General features: G+C 48.0%; 1 protein-coding gene across 5 annotated transcripts; it reads right to left on the bottom strand.

Moving 5' to 3' along the window:
• Positions 1-1495: 1495 nt before the first annotated feature.
• On the bottom strand, positions 1496-14091 carry LOC135389034 (semaphorin-2A-like). Of its 5 annotated transcripts, none has more exons than XM_064618973.1 (15): positions 13639-14090; positions 12257-12352; positions 11934-12021; positions 11826-11877; positions 11567-11629; positions 10787-10891; positions 9795-9900; positions 9464-9616; positions 8440-8570; positions 4957-5059; positions 4838-4898; positions 2454-2782; positions 1911-2032; positions 1679-1830; positions 1496-1622 (listed from the first exon to the last, which is right to left on the bottom strand). In XM_064618973.1, the coding sequence occupies exons 1-15, from the start codon at positions 13868-13870 to the stop codon at positions 1547-1549; spliced, it is 1869 nt and encodes a 622-aa protein (XP_064475043.1). In that variant the 5' UTR covers positions 13871-14090; the 3' UTR covers positions 1496-1546. The 5 variants fall into 5 exon arrangements, with proteins under 5 accessions (XP_064475043.1, XP_064475044.1, XP_064475041.1 ...); XM_064618974.1 differs by having other exon boundaries at positions 1679-1768; positions 13639-14089; XM_064618971.1 differs by having other exon boundaries at positions 1496-1830; positions 13639-14091.
• Positions 14092-21428: the final 7337 nt, after the last annotated feature.

The raw sequence follows: 21428 nt of genomic DNA, 5'->3' as shown, positions 1-21428 counted from the left end.
TAGTGCATTTTACGCAATCTCTTTTGCGTACATAAGGGGTAACATTGTTGGTTCTGCGCACGAGCAAAACAGACAGCTTCGCGCATCGTGCAAGAACCTACGTACGCAAAAACGATAACGTACTGGTGCACTAAAGCTCCAATAGAGAGCAAAGGCGATAGCGAACGTAACTTACAGCGTTGGTGGTTACGCACTCTGCGAACCTCTGTTATGGACCTGCATACATGCATATATGTGTTTGTGGTTCCGGCAACATTACTGTCGACAGTAGTTGTACCCACGAATCACGTGCACACGCAACCTTCCCTTGGATTAAAATCCCATTTAGCAGAGGCTCCGGAGCGAGACTCTTTTCAGTTCATCGCTCTTTCGGTGACGTCACATCTATCTCCAACAGCCACACTCGTGACGTTCATTGAAAGAGAGCAGTCGAGGTGGTTCTTTCAAACAGGACCCAAGAGTTCTACCAAACTAAACCTTTATTATACCTCCCGTGCTCCTCGTCTTCATCTAACCTCCGAGCCTAAGAGCCCAGTCCTCCCCTTTTCTCAACATCCTCCCGGGGCACGGGTCGTGCGATGTCCCCTTCCAAGCGGTGCAGCAATTGCACGGGACGTTGAAGAATGGCCTTGTCCAGCATGATCGCTCAGGCACGAACGACACCGTCGCGTCCGGGACTGGTCTGAGTTACGGGGCCGACCTTCCAGAGCAGCGTGGTCCTCTTTCGACGACCACATCTCCGATCCTCAGTTGAGTCTGCGGGTCACATCAAGCCATGTGCGCAGATCTCAGCTGGAAGAGGTATTCCTTACGCCGCCTGCTCCAGAACGAATTACTGGTGAAGACGCTCCTGTACTTTTGAGGTAGTGTCCCCCTGCGTCCAACCTCACCCGGTGTTGGGGTGGCAGTCAAGAGTTTTCCTACAAGGAAGTCTGCTGGAGTCTGCCTGAAGGGTTCAGGATGGCGGCCTCGGAATCCACGTACGTAAGCGGCCGACAATTCACTATGCATTCCACATGGCATAGGGCCGTTGTAAGCTCTTCAAACGTCAAATGGCACCTCCCTAGGCAACGCTCGAGGGAGTCCTTCACGCATCGGACAATCCTCTTACCACCCGCCCCACCAAGGTGATCTCTCGACAATAAACCCCCACTGGATCCCGGGTTTCGACACCAAATATGTTGCGAATCGGACCCAACAATTCATGACCAACAGTTCCAATTGTTTCTACCAAACTAAACCTTTATTATTTCTTCCGCGCTCCTAGTCTTCATCTAAGCCTTGAGAAAAAGAACCCTGTCCTCCTCTTTTCTCTACAGTGGTGTTGGTTCCTGCAGTCTGTTCCCTTCCCTCATCCTCCCTTCAACAGAACTCTCACGTCCAGCCTTCTGCCTACTGGATACAACCCAAAGACTGGTTACCGTTCGAGTGAAGGATGCAGCGTTTTTCTTTACGTAAGCGTAAACGTAATTTAGCATGTATAATGACGAGCAACGCTGTTCTGAGGTTTTTAATTATTTTTCGGAGTCCTTAGCTCTGGGATGCCTCAAGGACGACAGGTTCTTGACTGAGGGTCCGATATGTAGTCCCTGGGTAAAGTAGCATCACCGGAGGCTCCAGGTCTGAAAGTGAATGCCGCGTTAGTGCCTTCTGCAATACAAGTCGAAGGGGTGCTAACTTGTCGATATAAGGCCTACAAACAGACAGTGCCGCATGCCAACCACAGAATGGATTCCTGACGCACTTTGAGCATTCCCTGTAGCGATCGCTGCATGCATAAAGGGAATACTGCATGACAACATGCTCGGAAAAAACGTAGAGCGAATTGTGCTGCAAAGGTTACAGAACGTATTATGCGCCTTTATAAGAGCGGGGGGGGGGGGGGGGTTAAACAGAGAAAAAGAGCGTACCTCTTTGGATATGTCGATCTTCCAAATGGGTTCTTTGATAAAGGCTGGAAACGTGTCCACAAGTTCAGAGACATTATTTGTCTGCGGGTTCTTTTCAACTATTTGATAGATTATTCCATCGCCTGTAACGCAAAAGAGCATATACACGTGAAAACTCACCACCGCCTCTGTCTACCCAGTTACATGGTGTCAAACAGAGAACAACTCTGGCTTATCGGGAATTAGGCTACGTTCCTAAACAAGCGATTTTGAGAGCAAGGAAACGCCACGCTCCTCGCTCGACTGTTCCCAAACCAGCGATCCACCCAGCGCGAGCGTGAAAAATCGGCAAAGCGAGCGAAAAATCACCACCTCGCTGATATCTGCGGCACCCAGATGGAAGATTGCACGCATTGTAAAGCCACGCTTCTCCGACTCAACAGTGACACCCCTCTTCAGGTGGAATAAATATCTTTTGCAGGAATCCAATGTGAAATATGTATACTCCACTGACATATTTCTGACAGACACGATTCTGATATTTAGTCTGTAGAGGCTACTCACGGTCACCAGTGTAGATGACAGAATAGGATGTTCCACCAACCTTCACCTTAACGACGGCAATAGCCACCATCTGACCGCTGACATAAGAAGCATCACCCTGGATAACAGTTGCGAGTAGGGGATGGTCATCAATGAAGGAGACCACGTCCACAGGCAGCGTTCGCGAATCGCTGACGCACTGTCCTGGACGCGGCTGGGGGACATCAGCTTCATCTACATCAATCCACTTCCCATCTGGGTAAATTGTCGGGTCCGGTGGTTTCAGGAATGTCCCGTTGAATGCATCAGTAATATTGGATAGTTGGAACGAACAAATCGCAAATTCGCCGCTGGAAATCAAAAGCGTTGGTTGCCTTTAGGGTATGTTGAAATGTTTGGAAAGACACTTCATGAATTATATAGGAAGGACAAAAATGTCAGGGCGATTAATGTAATTAATGCGACGACAATGCGTTATCATTCGTCTTACTTCTACTTTCTTCTCATGTAGAATACATACCTAGACCACACCACACGAGCCCCCCCCACACCAAGCCACATACAGACATGACACAGATGACATACGCTACACGACATGATACACAAACTCAGCCGCTCGCAAAACTCGCAGAAGGTACGAGACACGTCCCGAAACAGCCAGAGACGAGGTGCAACTGACGACAGCTCAAGATCCTGCTGCCGTCGCTCCGCACTTCCACGTGACGGACACCAGGGTGACCCTGCTACAACGCTGACTTCTCTTCGAAATGGGGCTTCTAATGCCGACGCATTACGAATGTTGAGGAGATTCCTCAGTCGTGTCTTCAGTAGCTTTGGTAGCGTCAAAGACGCTACTGAGGAATTTCCACAACTTTCGGGCCTTACCCTCCACGTATCTCGCATGATTTCAGTGATGGTAGCATATTGATTTTGCATACCAGTGATACTGGACAGGTAACAGGAGTATACTAGCAACACTAGTATAGCAGACCATAGTACGATTGCTATAGAACATACCAGCCGCTGGCGCCAGATGTTGGCATTGTTTTTCTGTTAGCTGCTTATCTACTGGTATTGCTATTCTGCTAGACATATGCGGTGCCAGATACAACAATACCAGCATCAGGTATGCGAATGTATCTTTATCATTATACGTGTCTGGTATGCGAGACAAATCAGCAGGTGTCGCTGATAAATGACAACGACATATCGGACGTATACCATAATATGTATTGAATATAATAAATGTGTTACTGTGTCAGAGGAAGTATGCCGGTGAAAGTATGATGTCAGTCACCGTCAGGACACAGCTACGTATAATATGTAGTTTCTTCTCACAGATCTCTATTTGCCCGTGTCGATTTAATTTACTAATCTATTCTATATAAATGTTATTAAGATAGGCTTTAGGGCTGCATTTGTGGGCGGTTCTATCAACATCACCACCAGCAATGGGGCACGAGTAACGCCCCTGGCGAATACGAATGCAAGAAAACGAGTACGGAATACGGGGCCATACGGCTGTAAGAGATGAACAAACACCTGCGCAACCTCCTCTCCGGCCCGAACAGAAGCAAAGCAACGTAAGGGCACAAATAGAGCTCATTACAAAAATGTACAAAAGTGCACCGCCTTAATTTTTCACGCCTACTGCTCTTCTTCATGATTTTTTTTACCTTAGTCAGTTATTATTACATTGTCCATACATTCATATTCATTTGCACTTTAGAAGGGTTCCAGTGTGAGCATCCCTGCCAGTGTGCGGTGTATCTTCATTGATATCCTCGATATCAATGCTCGTATATCTGCAAGTCTGGTATGATATTACATCCATATCAGACATGTAATCCTCAAATACTAGTATGATGAAGGAACGAATAACCGAGAGACACGGGATCGATCAAATACTAGTATGTCAGGTGTCTATATCAGGCAGTTCAAGTGCTGGTACTGCATTGCTGATACCACTTGTATGCATACCAGATTTCGAGTAGGGATGGTGCCACATATTTCTGCCCTCGAGCATTTCGATTGAGTCCCCACAATTCGCAAGGTATACGTCATGGGGGCATGATCGGGAGACACATGCACTTTCTGGTTGTATTCTTTTAGAAGCATATAACTTGTGTGTATGTGACGCAGAACTTGCACATTCAAGTCATATCTTGAACCCATATGGAGACCTCCTTGCTTTCTAATCGTATTCCACGAATACACATACGGTCGTACCCATTTGTCTGTTGTTGCCATTTTACCGGTCCGCCAGCCCATCCGCCGCCATTAGCAAAGGATCGCACTTCCGAAGCGTGCTCAATATTCGGTCATTTGAAAACGCAATCAATACTAAAGCGAATCAGCTGGATTGTGCGCAGTCCTTCGTAGCAAATCAAATTTCAGCTACTCACGTGAATCGGTTGCTGAAGATGCCGTAAATAATGTCTTCCCCGGGAATGTTATAAATACCTTCTGGAGTATAAATCTTTAAGTAGTCTGAAGGAGCACTTTAATGTGGCCTAACACCTACCGAGAAAATCGAAGTATTTGACATGCGCCTCGGCCAATACACAAGTGAGCCGAACTTTGAGGAATGATGTCCAGGAATTGGCTTGTCCGCCGCCTCTATCATTCTGCACAAAGCAACAGCAAAATAAGCATTTACCAAAAGAGATGAGGCAGCTTGTCCCCTGTTGTGTGCACCTAAAGGTACAGGAGCGTTGTTCTGGAAAGCCGATCAAACGGATCATAGCCAACCAAGTATTATCATTCGCCCTCCTGAAATTCAAAATCAGGAGACATACGCCACAGCTGTACGCCACTCAAAGAGCGACAGCACTCACTGCATCAGGCTCACGTGTGTTCCTTCTGTTCCTCTCGTTCTTTGCGTATTTTTGGCAGGTACAGCTTGGGACAAAAGTTTACGGAACACCGGGGTGTCGCATTTCTCCAATGGTGCGACAACCTAGCAGCAAACAGGAGGGGATACACATACTGGGAGGTGGATAGAATAGCCGGCCACCCGTTTCTTATTCGATCTCTTCCTGAAAGCTAACGGGGGACCGCTCCAATGAAGCAATACGCCGTGTTCCATAAACTTTTGTCCCAGGCTGTACTCAAAACGTCTTCACAAAGCGCTTCCGTGTCTCCTTCCGCGCCTCAAAGCGCCTTCCGTGTGTGTTGTCATTGTCTGATTTTAGCTTGGCAGGTACGTTGGAAAAATGTTACGCGCGTTTTTATAAACAGAAGTATATTGCAGAGTACTGAGCAAAATGGCACGTCACCTTCAGTATTCGTACCAAGGAAATAAAACTCATCCAAACGCTTGAAACTGAGTTCACTGACCCAAGTCTCAGAGTTCACTGACCCAAGACTCAGAGTTCACGATTGCTGTACGTGAGGTCCCCAAGTCAGATGTAGTCCACAACCCAAGTAAGCGGTTGGGAAAAGGTCGGATGACAAGTAGCCAACGTTGGCGCAATGTTGCATAGTGACACAAAAAGCAGCAGCAAGGAAAGGACGTTACCGTCATGGTGAGTTCATACGACAAGTAATTCATCGTTATTTCAGTGCACGAATCGAATTAAACACCTCGCCCTTCATTTTGATTGACAGGTGAACAGGACCCTCGAATTTGTGGAAGCTCGCGAAACAGCCTATGTATAGTGTTCTCCCTCAGGAAAGAAATGCAATTAAAGCCGTGCACCACCCGCGAATGGAAGCGAATATGACCAGCCTGGGAGACATGCTGTCGCCCGCGCCGCCGGCTGCCCGAGGGCACTTGGCGCTAACTTTACGAATATGCTTTGACCACAACAACTTCTGTGTTTTCTATATGTATCGATTTCTTTTTTTATTTTTAGTTAATTTGAAGTCAGTCTTTACCAGGCTAACGAAAGGCAGGCTAGGGCGTTTGGCCAGGGCGTACTTTTTGCTCATTTTTCGTGAAACACACTGTAGAGACATCCTCGTATTTTCCATGCTATAAACAGTGTCGGAGCAGAAGCGGAGTTGTAAGGGCAATGAAACAATGAATGAAAGGGCCGGCGTGCAGCTTTGGTATGTATAGTGTCCACAAACAGCTATACACTGAAAAGATGCGCATGGGACAATTGTAAAACCTGTGTCTGAACAACAATGGAAATATGTCAGTACAAGTCCGGTGCAGAGGAATGATATCGCCTTTTCAATTTTCAAAAAAGCGGGAGGGCAAATGGTAACACTCGATCGGCTGTGATGTAGGTATGGCCTACTTCTTCCACTACTTCTACAGCAGTTTAACTATAACTACTAACTACTTCGCGATGGAGTAGTTTAACTAGTAGCTCAACAATTTTTCAGGGGACCAGTTAAAACTACTACTTCTTTAGCTACTGCAATGTATTTTAACTACATCTATAACTAGAAGATACGAAGGCAGAAAAATATGCGATGTGAAGTTGCCGGTGGTGAGTAAATCAAAGAGTGATATTAAACGGTAGGAGCAACTTATTTATTTACACATGGTAACGAGACTTTCGTGCACGAGACTGCACTTCTTCATGTTACCATGTGTAAATAAATAAGTTGCTCCCACCGTTTAATATCACTCTTTGATTTACATCTATAACTACTTAATGTTGTCCATCAACACCAATCCCTTGTAGTGTTCTTGGACACCCAAAATATGATGTTTATTTAATGAGATTTAAAATATACTCTCGTGCATACGTCGGTTAATTCACATACTGTCGTAAAATCCACTGCCTGTCTCTTCTCTATTATGCGCTGACAAAAGAGCTTGCTGTGGAAATGTTTTCTATGGAGTGAAAGCTTCCGCTATAAGGGTACGTACAACATAAGACGGACCATGTAACGAGATTTACCCTCAAGTTCCTTCCGTTACAGATCAATGCGCCACGGGTGCGGATTGCGCCACTGTGGACCGTAAGATGTTTTCGCTTAGCCACGATGATCGATCACGTAGCCATCCTACGCGGTTTCAAGGCAAATTCATGCAAATGAGGCTTCACTAGACAAGCCTTATAAGTGAAGATTTAGTACACATGCACGGCACAATTGCTCTGCACCTCCGTACTCATCAAACAAGTAGCTCAAGGTAAAAGTCGGGAGCACAATCGTGTCGTAAAGCTTGCGGCAAAATCTGAAGTAGTTGGCGTCTGTGGTAACCTAACTACTGCAGTTAACTACCCGAAATAGTAGTTTATCTAGTAGTTGCACACTACATTTCTGCAAGTAGTTGATAACTACTTTTTAACTACAATTGGGTAGTTTAACTACTGGCCATCACTGCTATTTCCATACTGCATTTTGACAACAGGAGCACTCGAGCTGGAATTTGGTATACACAGACTTTTTTTTCTTTTTCTTGCAGACCGTGCAGAAGACTCTACAGAATGCCAGCAAGTTGCAGACACAGCAGAGCAGGCTGGAAGAGCACCTTCGACGTTCCTGCAGCTGCTGGATTTGGATGATGTTAGGAGTCGTCTGCATAGTGTTTCTCAACATGGTTGTTTCCATGCGCGTCTTTCCAAAACGGTTGTGACGCTTGCGATTGTATGTAAATATATTGTCCAACCCATGCCAGTTGCCACTACATTTCTGCAAGTAGTTGATAACTTTTTAACTACAATCAGGTAGTCTAGTAGTTTAACTACATGTACACTCTAAGAAAAAAAGGTATGATTTTCTACCCATTTCGGTAGAGCTGCATTTGCCCAACCACATTTCTACTCCAACCAGTTTTACCTTTTGGATATAACTGCAGAGTAGAAACAAAATACAGAGTAGAATGTGTACTTCTACCAACTTGGGTAGGAAATTCTACAATTTTCTCTTAGAGAAAACGTGAGAGAGAGAGGAGGAAGGGAAAGGGACGCCGCCGCTTTACCCGCGGGGGAGAAGTCGCGTGCAACTTTACTACTGGCCATCACTGGGTATTTCATTCACTATCCGCTGCGTTGTCGCTGTATTTCTGGGCGCGCGCCAGCCTGCGGGACCAGGGCAGCCCTACCTTGCACAGACGAGCGATACGTGAATACACCTTTCTGACCAAAGATGATTTAGATCCTGTTTCTAGCGGAACCTCGTGGAAGAATATGTATACGTGCTCTCCAATCGCAAACATCCCTCTGAACTCTGCCTCTGGAAGAGAAAGAGCTGGTATTATCCATGATGAGCCATCTGCGGGTATGCCCGCAGACTCATCTTTAGAATCCAGTCTTACTAAAGTAGATTTGCATCGAAGCTGCAGGAAACGTTACATGCCCACGAACATGATTAGAACATGAGCGCACGAAATTCTTTCCGTGTCTTGTATTGGTTGGATTTTGCAAGCGGGCCAATTTGTCTTTTTGTAAAGATATCGGGGACACATGCCGTTACTCAACAATTAAAGAGGCAATTAAGTGAAAAGGAACGGGATGTATTCGTTGCATCGTTCGCGATCGATGAGGTGCACAAAGGGCGATGCGGATAGGGCGCGGAGTCTTATCGGAGGCGGCCTCTTGAGTATACTCGCACTAGTACGCAAATATGTGCTTTCTGTGTGTTCGTACCAAGGAATACACTCTTTCACTTTTCACTCACTTTTTCACACTTTTAAAGGTGTGCGCTATGCACATTCAATCTGGTTGCGCAACATTGCATCTCCAGGATGACATTCTACAAAATTCGGAAAGCATTACTAAAGATCAAGTGTCAGTGCAAATCTTGCTTTCATTATGTCTTGGATATCGTAGGTACGAGCTAATGCATATATGCATCGCTATCGATAATCGAGCACGCGCAAGTGTCTACAATACTGCTGCACAATATTGAGATGTTGCAAGAATGAATTTTTGGAGGACGGGCAACACTCGAGTAAAGAAAATTTGTGCGAAACCGTGCTCCATTATGATGTTCCCAAAATTACACCTAAAAAGGCGTGCGCCATGCACGCTATTACACCTTTAAAGGTGATTTAGAGTGTACGACCTTTTTAACGTATGTAAGATTAGTCATAGATCATTAGTCATAGTCATTAGATGTGTGCATACCTTTCATGAAGAGTTCAGCACCATGTGTCGAAATCACATCAAGGTCGGTCTGATACGATGTGGATGATGTATCATTCCTTATAAGTCGTGTCCTCAATATTGTTTGCTTATTCGCGTTGCCCTCAGTAGCCGTCGCGGTGAACAGGTCAGTACCTGTGTTGCAACGGAGAGTCGAGTAAGATGTTACATTCAGAAATATACCGAGAGGAGTATCTATTACTGTCTCCTGTATAAGGCTGACTACTGGAGCGGAGCACAACGCTGTTCCAATCAACTCCCTCTTAGGATGAGCCGTTATTTGTTGCCCAGTACACTGTCGAACGAAACTCACCAACCCACAGACCGAGATCCTGGCAAAAATATTCGGAAGAGCATATGCCCTCAGCCTGATGAGGCAGTGTGGTCAACAGGTCCGGAACCACCGTGAAAGCGTCAGCCTAGAAAACATTTGCTTCACATCGTTAAAGAGGCATGCGGGATCACAAAGGACATATATCGCCTGAGACTAACAGCTCTCGGGAATGCCAGATAGTCCGCTAACCGTGACGCCGCAATGTCAGGACGTCCTGCTGACCTACCAGCAAGTCATCCCGAACGACATTGTTCTCTCCTTTGTCACAAAAAGCACCCCCCCTTTCCCATAGAGCAGGAGCGTAATGGTTGGCCCACCAGCGTCTTGTTTAGTCTTGTCTTGTCGTCTGTTTCAGTGCTGTGAATGCGCACTTGCCCTCTTTGTACCCTTTCTGTATTTTCCCGTTTAGGGCGTTTCCGCGCCAACTAGAGCATCATGTGCAACAGGGTCACTGAGTTCTTGTTGGCGATGGTATACCATGCTCCGCGTTTCTGGAAACACGTGTGCAGGAGCGAGCGTTTTGCGGTCCAGGGAGCTGCACAACGCTAATCTGCCTTGATGTTCAATTATAACAGTGTGCCTTAGGGTCTGACTCTTTCGGGATAAATGCCTTTAGCGGGTGCGGGAGAAATCGGACTCTATTGATGGAATCGAGCATTGTCCTGTTTCTTTTTTTCAATCTTGGTGTTCGGCAAACGACCCTCACCTGCACCGCATATTTGTCAAGGTACCTCGCTGTTTATAAGTAACAGCACCACAAGTCGCAGCATCAAACGCACTTCGCATACTTATTGTCCAAATTGGTCCTAGACTGATTCGGCAGGGTATAATTGGGGTGAATCGGGCTTAACCCAGAAAAGTCACACCCTATAAGTAGAATGCATTTATCTAGCGGTCTATTGATGGAAAGGCGACATAATGCATGCACCACACACGGTATACATTTCCTTAAATGAAATGATAACCCTTACGTATACTTCGAAATGCGCCGGACTGCGAGCGTTGCTGCCACAGACTAACAACGTGCTTCCTTCTTTCAATGGCAGAATGAACTTGATGTAGTTGTGGCACACCTTCTGTATAGGGTAACAAGAAACTGTAAACAGCATATCCTAAATCTCCCATTCTCAAGTCGTCATCATGCCCGTTCCACTAAACCAACACACAGAAAAATAACAGTTATAGCTCGGCTTGACTTGTCCGTTCCTCAAAAGTAAGACGCCATGAGATCCTTAACCATCCTTTCGTTCTGGAAGATAGGGAAGGTTCGAAGAAGGGTTCTTGCACTCTCAAGAATTCTCGAATAACGGTTATTTTTCGTTGTGCATACTACGTAAAAGGGACCACCCTCTGATGGTTGTGGCAAGACTTGGAATGCACGTGCGCGCCATACAATTTACCACATTTCAGCCAGTTAGTACCATTCATAGCCCGGGACGCAACCCTTTTAATGCAACTATGCTGATGCAAGGCTCGATTTTATCTCGGCGCGCAAGTTACGCATTAGTTATTCACAACTGCATTAAAGCTTTTTCTTTTTCGGAAGGGGGAGGGAGCAACAATCAGTCCCTTTTTTGGACCTAACGCAAGGGTTTATGCGCACTATTTGCTTCGCTTCTGGGTAAATGTCAGGGTCAGAGGACTACTGTAAGGAGTAACTTATCGAGAGACCGAAAGCTCTCAATTGCTCCGTGATTCGCTCAGTTTTTTACTCCTGCACTCCTTTCTATTATGAGCAAAAGTACACTTGCCTCTTGTTGGAGTTGCCCTAGGCAGTTGCTACGGGATGGCCCATCGGCGGACTTTGTTAAACCCTTAAAAACGCAACACAATTTAAGTAAGCCTTTTTTTTTAATCTTAGACGTGCTCCTCACCGAACCCCACAGTATAAGAGCAGCAAAGCAAACACACAATAGACATAGGAACACAGCTGGTGAGAACTATTCGTGGTAAAGATGGAGCGCACTGGATATTGCTAGTTATATACAAGCACTTTGAAATGAAACTTACCCCGCACACGGTATCGTTGATGTTATTTAGTGGTAACTTGTACAACGTGTCTCTGCAATTATAATCTCGATAGAAAAAAGAAAGAAGGTAGGATAAAGGAAAACTTACTTGGCACCGATAATGAGAAAGCCCCTTCGGCGATCCATGTAGTAGGTGTAGTAATACGCTGGATCGCAAGTAAATGTATTGAATTCAGCTGAAAAAAGAACATGCATAGATGAACTATACTGTTCCCACGCGCATGGGCCGTGGAAGGCTGGTAGAACCTTGCTCACATTGGTGATAATTTGACAGCTAATGTCCAGAGGATGTTACTATGATGCCAAAAGGACCTACAACTCCTACTATCACTACTACTGCCACTACCCCTACCGCTACTACTGAGGCAAAGAAGGAAAGCTCTCGCAAAATGTCTAAAATTATACACTTACGTATGGCAGGTGGTCCAGGAGTAGATGCGTTGCCAGTACCAGGGGATACCGTAGTAACGTTTGTGGGCTGAACTGTTGATGGTTCCGTTGGTGAGACTATAGCAAGTTGAAGATGTGTTGGTTACACGTTATCTTGTATACTACGTAAACGCGTCCTGCGTATTTCATTTAATCCACGATTTCATTTAACGTCCAGACAAAGAATTTATGGACAACAATAACAACAAGTCAATGGTTTGAAGTCTAGGTCGAAGTCTAGCGCCTTGCGCTGTTTCTCCTCCACTTGCGTCAAGTTGCGTTAATATGCCCAGTTCTCCACCCTAATGTACGTATTTCAATATTTAAAGTCGGTCTTGATTCATGTTTAGATCTACACTCTTAAAAATGAACTTCACCGCATAGCACGCTCCTAGCCAACCATCATCTCGAATGATATCGTTATCTGCCCTGATTTGCTGAAAACGGGGGGCGTACGCCATTTTTGTGACAATTATGAACAGCATAAGTGTCACAAAAAAGGCGTACGCCTCCCGTTTTCAGCAAATCAGGGAAGATAACGATATCATTCGAGATGATGGTTGGCTAGGAGCGTGCTATGCGGTGAAGTTCATTTTCAAGAGTGTAGCTCAATAATAACAAATGCTGACTGTAGATGTCGCATAACTTATTATGATTTGTGTGCATAGATATGCTGATCAGCGAATCTCGTGGCGCCTTTGTCTCCCGCTCACAAGTCACGGACAAATTCCTTGTTCTGCGCAGCCAGGAGTCGGACACATGCAGCCCCCCTGCAGCACGTCGACTAAACGACCTAGAAGAAATCATAGCCCTCAGCAACACTATCACTCGTTGACAGGAACTACCGAACAACAGAAACTTCGTTACGTGGGCAGTTACAAAGCTACGTCCCTATTCGCGCACGAGATACGTTTCCGAGAGGTCATAGCCCGTTACTCGTTTTGTTAACTGACAGATCACCATGGGTGATGATGACATGATGACATGATCTTGGGCAACACAGTGGAGATCTAAACCGAGCGTACGACCACACCTCCGGACGTACTCAGGAGGTCGTCCACCGCCGTTCCCTGCAGCTGTCCCTACAAGCAGAACCCGTAAAATAGACCTCTCCCTGTTTGTAAAGAAATGACGTAGAGTCCGACAGCGCCACCTATTTGGTAGCGTTGAAATATGCTCAAAGCTATGGGGGGAGGAGGCGAACAAGGTCGCGCCCGAAAGCCACGGTCTTGAGGGGGTTAGTGCACCCTGTATTATCCATACTACCCATCTCCATGACCCACTGATTCACGAGTCACTTATGCGATGCGGCACAAACTTCACGCATTCCAAACGTTTTTTCAAGCATAAGTGTATAGCGCTACCTGACATAGTCGACGATGGAATTGGCACTGGGAACTCTGTGGATCTCGTGGGTGGCTCATCCGGCCGGCGTCGCAGAAACAAAATCGCCGCGCCACCTGCAACTATGACGAACCCGAACAGAGCTGCAGCGGTAAGAATCCGAGTTGTTTCCTCCGATTCGTCTTCGTGGGCTGCTCCTCCGTGGTGCGGTTCGGACTCGTCTAAGGCCCTTTCCGACTCCATGCCTCCCATTGACGCCTGGACGTTCTTCTTCTGCTCCTGCTTCTTCCACTTCGTGTCTGGACGTTTCTCGTGGTCTCGAGCTATGCTGCCACAACAGCGGGACAGCGTGTGCTTAGTGTCCGTCACGATGCGGACGGTGGTACAAGCGTTCAATACGAGGGATATCGTGAGAAGATTACAGATTTGGATCGCAGTAGGTTTGATGTTATGCGACAAATCGGGTCATGTACCTGAAGCATCCCACGAAAAAAAAAAAAAGAAGAAGTGAATCATAGGAGCCCTGAGACGCCTGCTTCTTGAAGAAGCTTGTCCTTTTTCTACTTCATCAGACCGTGAACAGAAGTAGAATAATGTTGAGATGCCGCCAAAAGACAGGGAAATTAGAGATTAGACAAGTAGCGTAGAGGGCAGAACTTCTATACATAACTTCCACTACGTTACCTGTCCGTCTCTTCTGACTGCATATCAACTTTATAATCCGATACCAGCTACCCATCTTGCACCACTCCTGAAATGTAAGCCGGGTGCTGTTTATCGCCACACTCTAAAAACAGAACTTCACCGCATAGCACGCTGTACGCCAACCATTGATGATATGGTTATCGTTTCTGATTTGAAGAGAGGGGACGTACGCCTTTTGGTGGCAATTTGGATATATGAAAATTGCCGCAAAAAGGCGTACGCCCCACTCTCCCTTCGAATCAGAAGCGATAACCCTATCATTCTTCGGAATGGTTGGCGCACAGCGTGCTATGCGGTGAAGTTCTGTTTTTAGAGAGCACATAATGCATGCTTGTATCCTTCTACAATCATGATTAAAAGCGTTAAAAACCCCAGTGCCGGGGAGCTAAAAAGACAGACACATACACATTGCACTGACTAGCGAATCAAAATCTTTATTATCTTTCAAAGCCCACTTAAACCTGATCTTCTCGGATTCAGCTCCGCCTTCTTCTCAAGATTGTCGCTCCTCCAACTGGTCTGCCTGATCACGTGCTCTAACAAGGCCTTGTTGTTTCTTCCTATCAATAACTGAAAGATCTTTATCACCACCCCTGAACCCTTTTTGATATCCTTCTATAGCACGGCCGTTGCGTCCTACTAGCAATTTACGAGGGGTGTGTCAAACCGGGAGTTTTCATTTTCCACAAAAGTAAAATTAACTTACAGGCGAGAAATTTGTTTGATTTTTCAACGTAACCTCCAGCTGCACTAATGCAATTGTCCCAGCGTTTTAGGGGGGCTTGGATGCCAGCAGCGTAGAAATCCTTGCCGGCGCGTAGCAGCCATGCTCGGACCGCATTCCCGACCTCGTCATCGCACCTTAGCTCTTGGGAGATTTCCAATCTTCTCTGCCGGTCAAACACGGAGAGCTGCCTCGGGACCCAACTCTCCGAAACTGGAGGTGTTCATGAATGATAGTGTTCGACGTTCTTACAGAAAGGTCCGTCTTTCGAGCCAGTTCGAGATATTTTATCCGTCGGTCCTTGAGGATCAGGCGCTCCACAAGTTGGATGTTCTCAGGAACTCTGACATTGGGCTCTGACCCACACGGGATCGTCCTATACTGGTGTACGGCCGTCTCGGATGCCGTTTGCACCACTCAAACGCTTTGCTGCGGCTAAATGTATCGTGGCCATACTGAGCCTGAAGTCTTCTGTGAATTTCAGATGACTTTACGCCTTCATTCACGAGAAACTTCATGACAATTCGCTGTTCGATGTGCGCGCTCACCTCGTTGTCGGCCATCTTGTCCAGCACGTGTTTTGCACAGACTTTGGACCACCACGTGGTGAACGCGGAGGCCTGTCGCCTCTGAAAGTGACGAAAAAGAAGTAGCGCAAGCCATTTGTAGACTCCGTACTACTACGTGCCATTCGGCTTCTAGGCTGTGTTGTTGACGGTCTAGCTCCTGGTCTTTTGGCGCCTCGCTCTGGTAAGGCGTCGCTCTCTCTTTTTTCGGTTGCAACTGCCCCCGAAGAACTTCCTGTGCCGTTGCGGTCGCCGGCTTTCAGCTGGCGTGACGACTTCTATACATCCCTGGCTTCTCTACTTTCCACTGAGACAGGGTCAGCAGGCGTGGTAGGGGCCTCGTCACGCTTGCTAGCTCTGCCCTCCCACTTTCATCTGCCCTCGCCTCATCATCATGTACCACACTTGTTGTAGTCCGGCTCGGCGCTCCAGGGGAGCTCCCCTTTTTGTTGCTAATGCGTATTGCCCCGGCGACTTCGCCGACGAGGCTGTCTTTGATACCGCCTTTGCTTCTTGCTCGTCCGATCTCGTCCTGTTGGGCTACTTCAATTCCCACCGTATTGCATGGGACTCTCGAACTGACCCCCGTGGCCTGCGTTTGTACTCCTGGGTCAAGCAAACTCCTTTGCAAACTCCCAGCAAACTCCCAACTCGCGGCACCCAACGTTCTTCCGCAACAGCCAATCATCCTCCATTGACCTTTCCTTCTCTGGTCGCTGTCTCATCTCCTCCTGGCTCCCACTCCACATTGGTTGCAATAGTGACTATGTGCCTCTTCTCTTCACGATTGACTCCGTCTTGTTCTCAGCTGCCCCATGTGCTCAGCGTGTGTCATTTGTCCGGTTATCCTCCCAGGTGGCCTACCTCAATCAGCACCTTCCGCAGGACGTGCGTGACATTGCCTCCGGCTCCCTGTTCCTCTCGGCCGTCGCGGAGTCCTGCCGCGTCCTTCTCCTGCGTGAAGCACACTACTTGCCCGCTCCCCGTCTGGTGGAATGCTTCCTGTGCCCGTTCTCTCCGCCTGCGCAAAGCTGCCTGGAAGAAGCTCCGCCCCAACTCCTGCCCTCTGAACTGGGTTGCTTACAAGCGCCTCAACGCTTCCTTCAAGCTCGCCATTCTCAAGGCTAAATCTGAGTACTTTTCTTCTCTACATTCCCATGTGTCATTTCCCGTGCGCCGCGGCTCCCTGTATTGTCTCCTTCGTCGTGCTCGCTCCAATCAGCGCCCCTTCCAAGATCTTTCCGTCGCCCCCGACATATGCTCCCTCCTGGATGAGCGCGTCCGGGATCTCGAGACCCGCTTTACGAACACGTTGCCGTAGCACCCTCTTACTTTCCAGTTGTCCGCTCCCAACGGGTATGTCCCTGCTACCTTTGACGACCCCGATCCCCACATCCGGGCACTCCGCCCCTCTGCTCCCGGCAACGACAAAGTGACTGTCCGACCTCTCAAGTCTGTGTGGTCCTCCCACCCGTCCCTTCTCGTGGGGATTGTCAATGATTCCTGTTCAGTGGAAGCTCCCAAGAGTGGTCCTTATCCGCAAGAATCCCCTTGGTGGGTGCCCCGCCGATAACCTCCGTCCCATTGCCCTTACATCCCTGCTTGCCAAGCTCGTGGAACGTGTCGTCTTTTCTCGCATCTCGCTGCTGCTAACCACCAGCAACATCCTGTCCCCTGTTCAGATAGGCTTCCGCGCCGGCTTCTCGATCAGGTTTGCGCACCCCATCCTTGACGTCAATCTCTGCAGGGCAAGGATGAGGTCCGAGTTTGCTGCTCTTGTCACCCTAGACATCCCCAAGGCGTTTGATTCGGTGAGTACTCGCTGCTCTTGCGATCCCTTCAATCCACCCCTATTCCGGCATACCTTTTAGCCTGGATCCAGTCCTTCCTCAGCGACAGGCAATTCTATTGTACTGACTGTGCCTTCTCCTCCCGTTGCTGCAGCCAGACAAGGGGTGTGCCGCAGGGTTGCATCATGTCCCTCTCCTTTTCAACTTATTGTTTAACTCAACTTATTGGTCTGCCCACTCACCCGCGCATCGTCACCTTGGTCTACGCCGACGACATCGCCTTTCTGGCCGCTGCCTCGTCTCCATCTGAGCTACAGTCGGTTCTTCAGTCTTACCTCGATGCTATCTGCGCCTGGCTGTCCAGTGACTCTGTGTCCCCTTTCCGTACGCGAGTTCGTCATAGCTTGGATCCCTGGACATGCTGGGATTGCGCAAAACGAGGCTGTGGATGCCCTCGCTAAAGCATCGCTCTTCTCTTCGACTCTCGCAGGTATTCCGCTTCTCTCGCCCGTCTTGCTCGCAATGTTTTCCCGCTTTGACCTCCTTTCCCGCTGCCACCTTAACTCCCGGCCCCCGCTCTCTGACCCCGCCTATTCCCGTCTCTCTTGGGCAACACTTTTCGCGCCGTCCCGGCGCCTCAAGTGCCTCCTCACTCTGTTCCGCTGCGGTGTTCCTGCCTGGCGCCAAGTCAGTCCTGCGTCAACTGCCTCGTCCAATCGTCTTTGGGCTGCGTGCCACTTCCTCTTGGCACTCGCTCACTCACGCTCCGGAGAAATGCGTACTGCGGATAATTTGGACCATCTGGGGTTCACGACGCCACAAATCTCCGACACACGCTGCTGGAAGCAACGTTTACCTCCCCCACATTGCTACTGCCCCCGGCCGGGATCGAACCCGCAATTTTGAGCTCAGCGAGCCACCACGCTACGGACTGAGCTACCGAGGGCTGCGCTCTTATTTTCGCAACATCTTGACAATTTTCGCAAAAACGCGTACGCCACCCGTTATCTACAAATCGGGAGAGGAAACGATATCCTTCCTGATGACATATGGCTAGAAGCGCGCTGTGCAGTCGAAGTTATTTCTCTTGGGAGGTTACCCCGGTTCAAATCCGGGCGCTGGCTGCACTGCCCGAATGTTTTCCCTGGGTTTTCCTTAGATGTTTTAGGTCAAAATGTCGGTACAGTTCCTTGTGAAGCCGGCCCAGGATGCACAATCCCCCATGTGACACTCGTGACGTTGTCCGCCATAGCCTGGTCGTCCATGGCAACGTTCTTAGAGTAGGTGCCTATACTCCGATTCTGGTCTACGGCAAGAGTTCACCACCACCATCTTTTCCCCTTGGTGTGCCATACAACCGAATGCAGTCGGCCACAGATCAATGGGTCGGTGCAGCTCCCGTGACTCAGTGGTTACTAGGAGATACCCGGGTTCGAATCCATGTGCCGGCTGTGCTCTCTGGGGTTCTTTCTGTTCACGAGTGTGTGGCGTGTACCTCGGGAGACAAGCAAGTACAACTAGACTGACTGTCGTTGTCAGAATGAATGCGAAAGCGCGCTGGCACGCAGAAGCGGCCCCGTGAGCTCGCGTCATATTTATTGCGCTCGTAGTCGATGGGCGATGCTGACAGGCGGCTGCTACAAGTGATTTAGCCGGGAGACCTTCTTGAAGCATGTGTTTCATGAGGGTCGAGGGTAACTAGGGTCTAGGAGCGTGCTATGCGGTGAAGTTCATTTCTGAGAGTGTAGGAGACGCTTTGGTGTTCCTTCTCTTTCTCTACCCGACTGCATTTGCGGCGCATTCGTCGTCATCTATGGTAAGAGCACGCTATCTCACCTATACGTAACGAGAGAACCGCCAGCGCTGTTTACCAGTGGCTTTCAGAAGGATTACCAAAGACTCTTGGGGGGGGGGGGGGCTGTTCGAAATCTTTCGTCGCCCCATCGCGTGAGCCAGCCGGATAGCTGATCCGAAGAGCGCATTGGTACACCGCTCCGCGCAAGAAATATGTAAACTCAAATCTATCAAGACAGGCGCTGCCCTCCACTGACTGCGCAGAAGCTATGACGCCATAAGTCGTCCCTCTCCTCCTTGTTGCAGCCCGATAACGAGTATAAAGTTTGTTTTTCTATTTCTTTTCTTCTTGTTTCTCGTAAAAAAAATTACATGCACCGAAATGGTGTTCGGCATGCTGTTACATGTTGTTCGGCAAAACGACGCATATACTTTCTGCAGATGCCCGATTTGGATGGCCCTCTGTACTGCTTATGTCAGAAGATATCCCCCGGCGACTCAAGAGCACACGTGCGCTGGAGCCCGTAACAAATAGGCATGTCAGAAGGCTGAAGAAGAGAGGAAAAGAAAATCAAGGAATGCTCAAGATTAGATATCTGAAGTCAGGGTGGCTACGAATTACGGAAAAATTCGAATTATTTATCCGTCAGGAAGATGTTTCTCTGATGCATGTGGAACCATGCACTTATCTCTACCGCTTCAATGATTTCTCTTCTTTTTGAGTGCAGTCGAAGATCGGAGTGCAGAGACAGCTCCTGCAGATCAAGGAAGCTATACGCATGGGTTGAAAAGACGACGACTGAACACATTGATGTGAAGTCGTGGTGGCACGATCATTGGTTCCCTCAAATAACATAAGCTGAGAACCACTGGTCTGGACTCTACACCGAGTGTCCTGCATCTCTTGAGCATCCTTATTTCCATCCATGTTATCCCACTCCCTTGTATGTATGCACGTATTTTTGATTCCGTGTTAGCGCCGCGAAGCGGCTGTGGCTATGAGCGGCGTACAGATATGAACAGATGGAGTGAGGACAGCAGGAAGGAATGGGGGACAGGGGAATTAGTGTTCCTCCTGGGCACACTTCAGGGGGAACTGTGCCGACATTCGTGTGCAATGTCTTCGGGAAACCCAGGGAAAACCTTAGAGAGCACAACCGGTGGTAGGATTCGAACCCACCACCTTCCCGTCTTCAGCAGGACCTTGGTTACCACCAACGAGCGGGACACGTTAACCCGCTCCTGTATGCATCGATCTCTTCGACACCGATAAACATAGTCATCAAAGATAATCGATGAAATCGATTAAAATATCGATATTTATATCGAATTATCGATATTATAGAAATATCGACATAACGATATTTGAAAAGTCGTCACGGCATTGCTCGAACAACTAAAAAAGTTGCCCTTTGATTATTTTCCACGCGTGTCCCAAGCAGCACAATGTACTTAGATGGGTAGAAATACAGCGAACCGGTAGAGATGTACGAAGAGAGAGTTGCCTCAGGACAGAAGCCGACGATATTTCGAACAGAGAGGGTTCTTCTTCTGGGCACCGTCCTCATTATTGGCATGGTATTTAGAGGGTTAGGTGCCCAGACGGTGCCCAGAAGAACAGTCCCTGTTCGAAATATCGGCGTCTTCTGTCCTGAGTCCTGACAACTCCCTTCCTAGCACAATCTACTGAAAGCCGAGTGCAATGTGGGTGAACGTGGGTGGAAGGCCTTGAACAGACTAAAGAACATCGATAAGACACATGCCGTCCACCCCCGTTGCGCTCGCCTTTCAGTACATTGTGCTGCTTGGGATTACCGCTGAGGCACGTGATCAAGACTGGGATGAACAACGTGCATTACGAGGACCAATGGCGGTACGCCCTCAGTTATCCCGATTGGGGAATAAGTGGTGCAAGAACTTCTGTGACTGCAGAGGATGCCTCCCTCTTCGGATCCGCACCAGCTTGCCTCCTTTTTCCTTGTTCTTCGAGGAATGGATGTTTGCGACCACGGACTACGGAGCCAGGCCATCAAGAAAAAATCCCATAAAAAAACGGGGAGAGGGGAAAAGCCGTTAAGTTTGGTTAACAAACTCGCTGACCCGTTTCTTCCATATCGTCCGCGTGTACAAGCTGATATTCCTATCGGCATGCATATCGATACCAATGTAATATCGATATTTTGAAATTATCGATAATATCGCAGGCTGAAAATATTGACATCGTTCGATTC

Source organism: Ornithodoros turicata, chromosome 3, assembly GCF_037126465.1.
Source record: "Ornithodoros turicata isolate Travis chromosome 3, ASM3712646v1, whole genome shotgun sequence".
In the NCBI taxonomy this organism is placed as follows: domain Eukaryota; kingdom Metazoa; phylum Arthropoda; class Arachnida; order Ixodida; family Argasidae; genus Ornithodoros; species Ornithodoros turicata.
This window is presented reverse-complemented; position numbering and strand designations above follow the sequence as displayed.

Bases quoted from the DNA above. Each gene is read 5' to 3' on its own strand.
- LOC135389034 (XM_064618971.1), bottom strand. From the start codon at position 13,870: ATGGGAGGCATGGAGTCGGAAAGGGCCTTAGACGAGTCCGAACCGCAC. The intron at 12,022-12,256 runs GTAAGTGTATAA...TTCTTTTTTCAG, and splicing joins TCCTGGACCACCTGCCATAC to CTGAATTCAATACATTTACT. The intron at 9,617-9,794 runs GTGAGTTTCGTT...GTTGCAACACAG, and splicing joins GGATCTCGGTCTGTGGGTTG to GTACTGACCTGTTCACCGCG.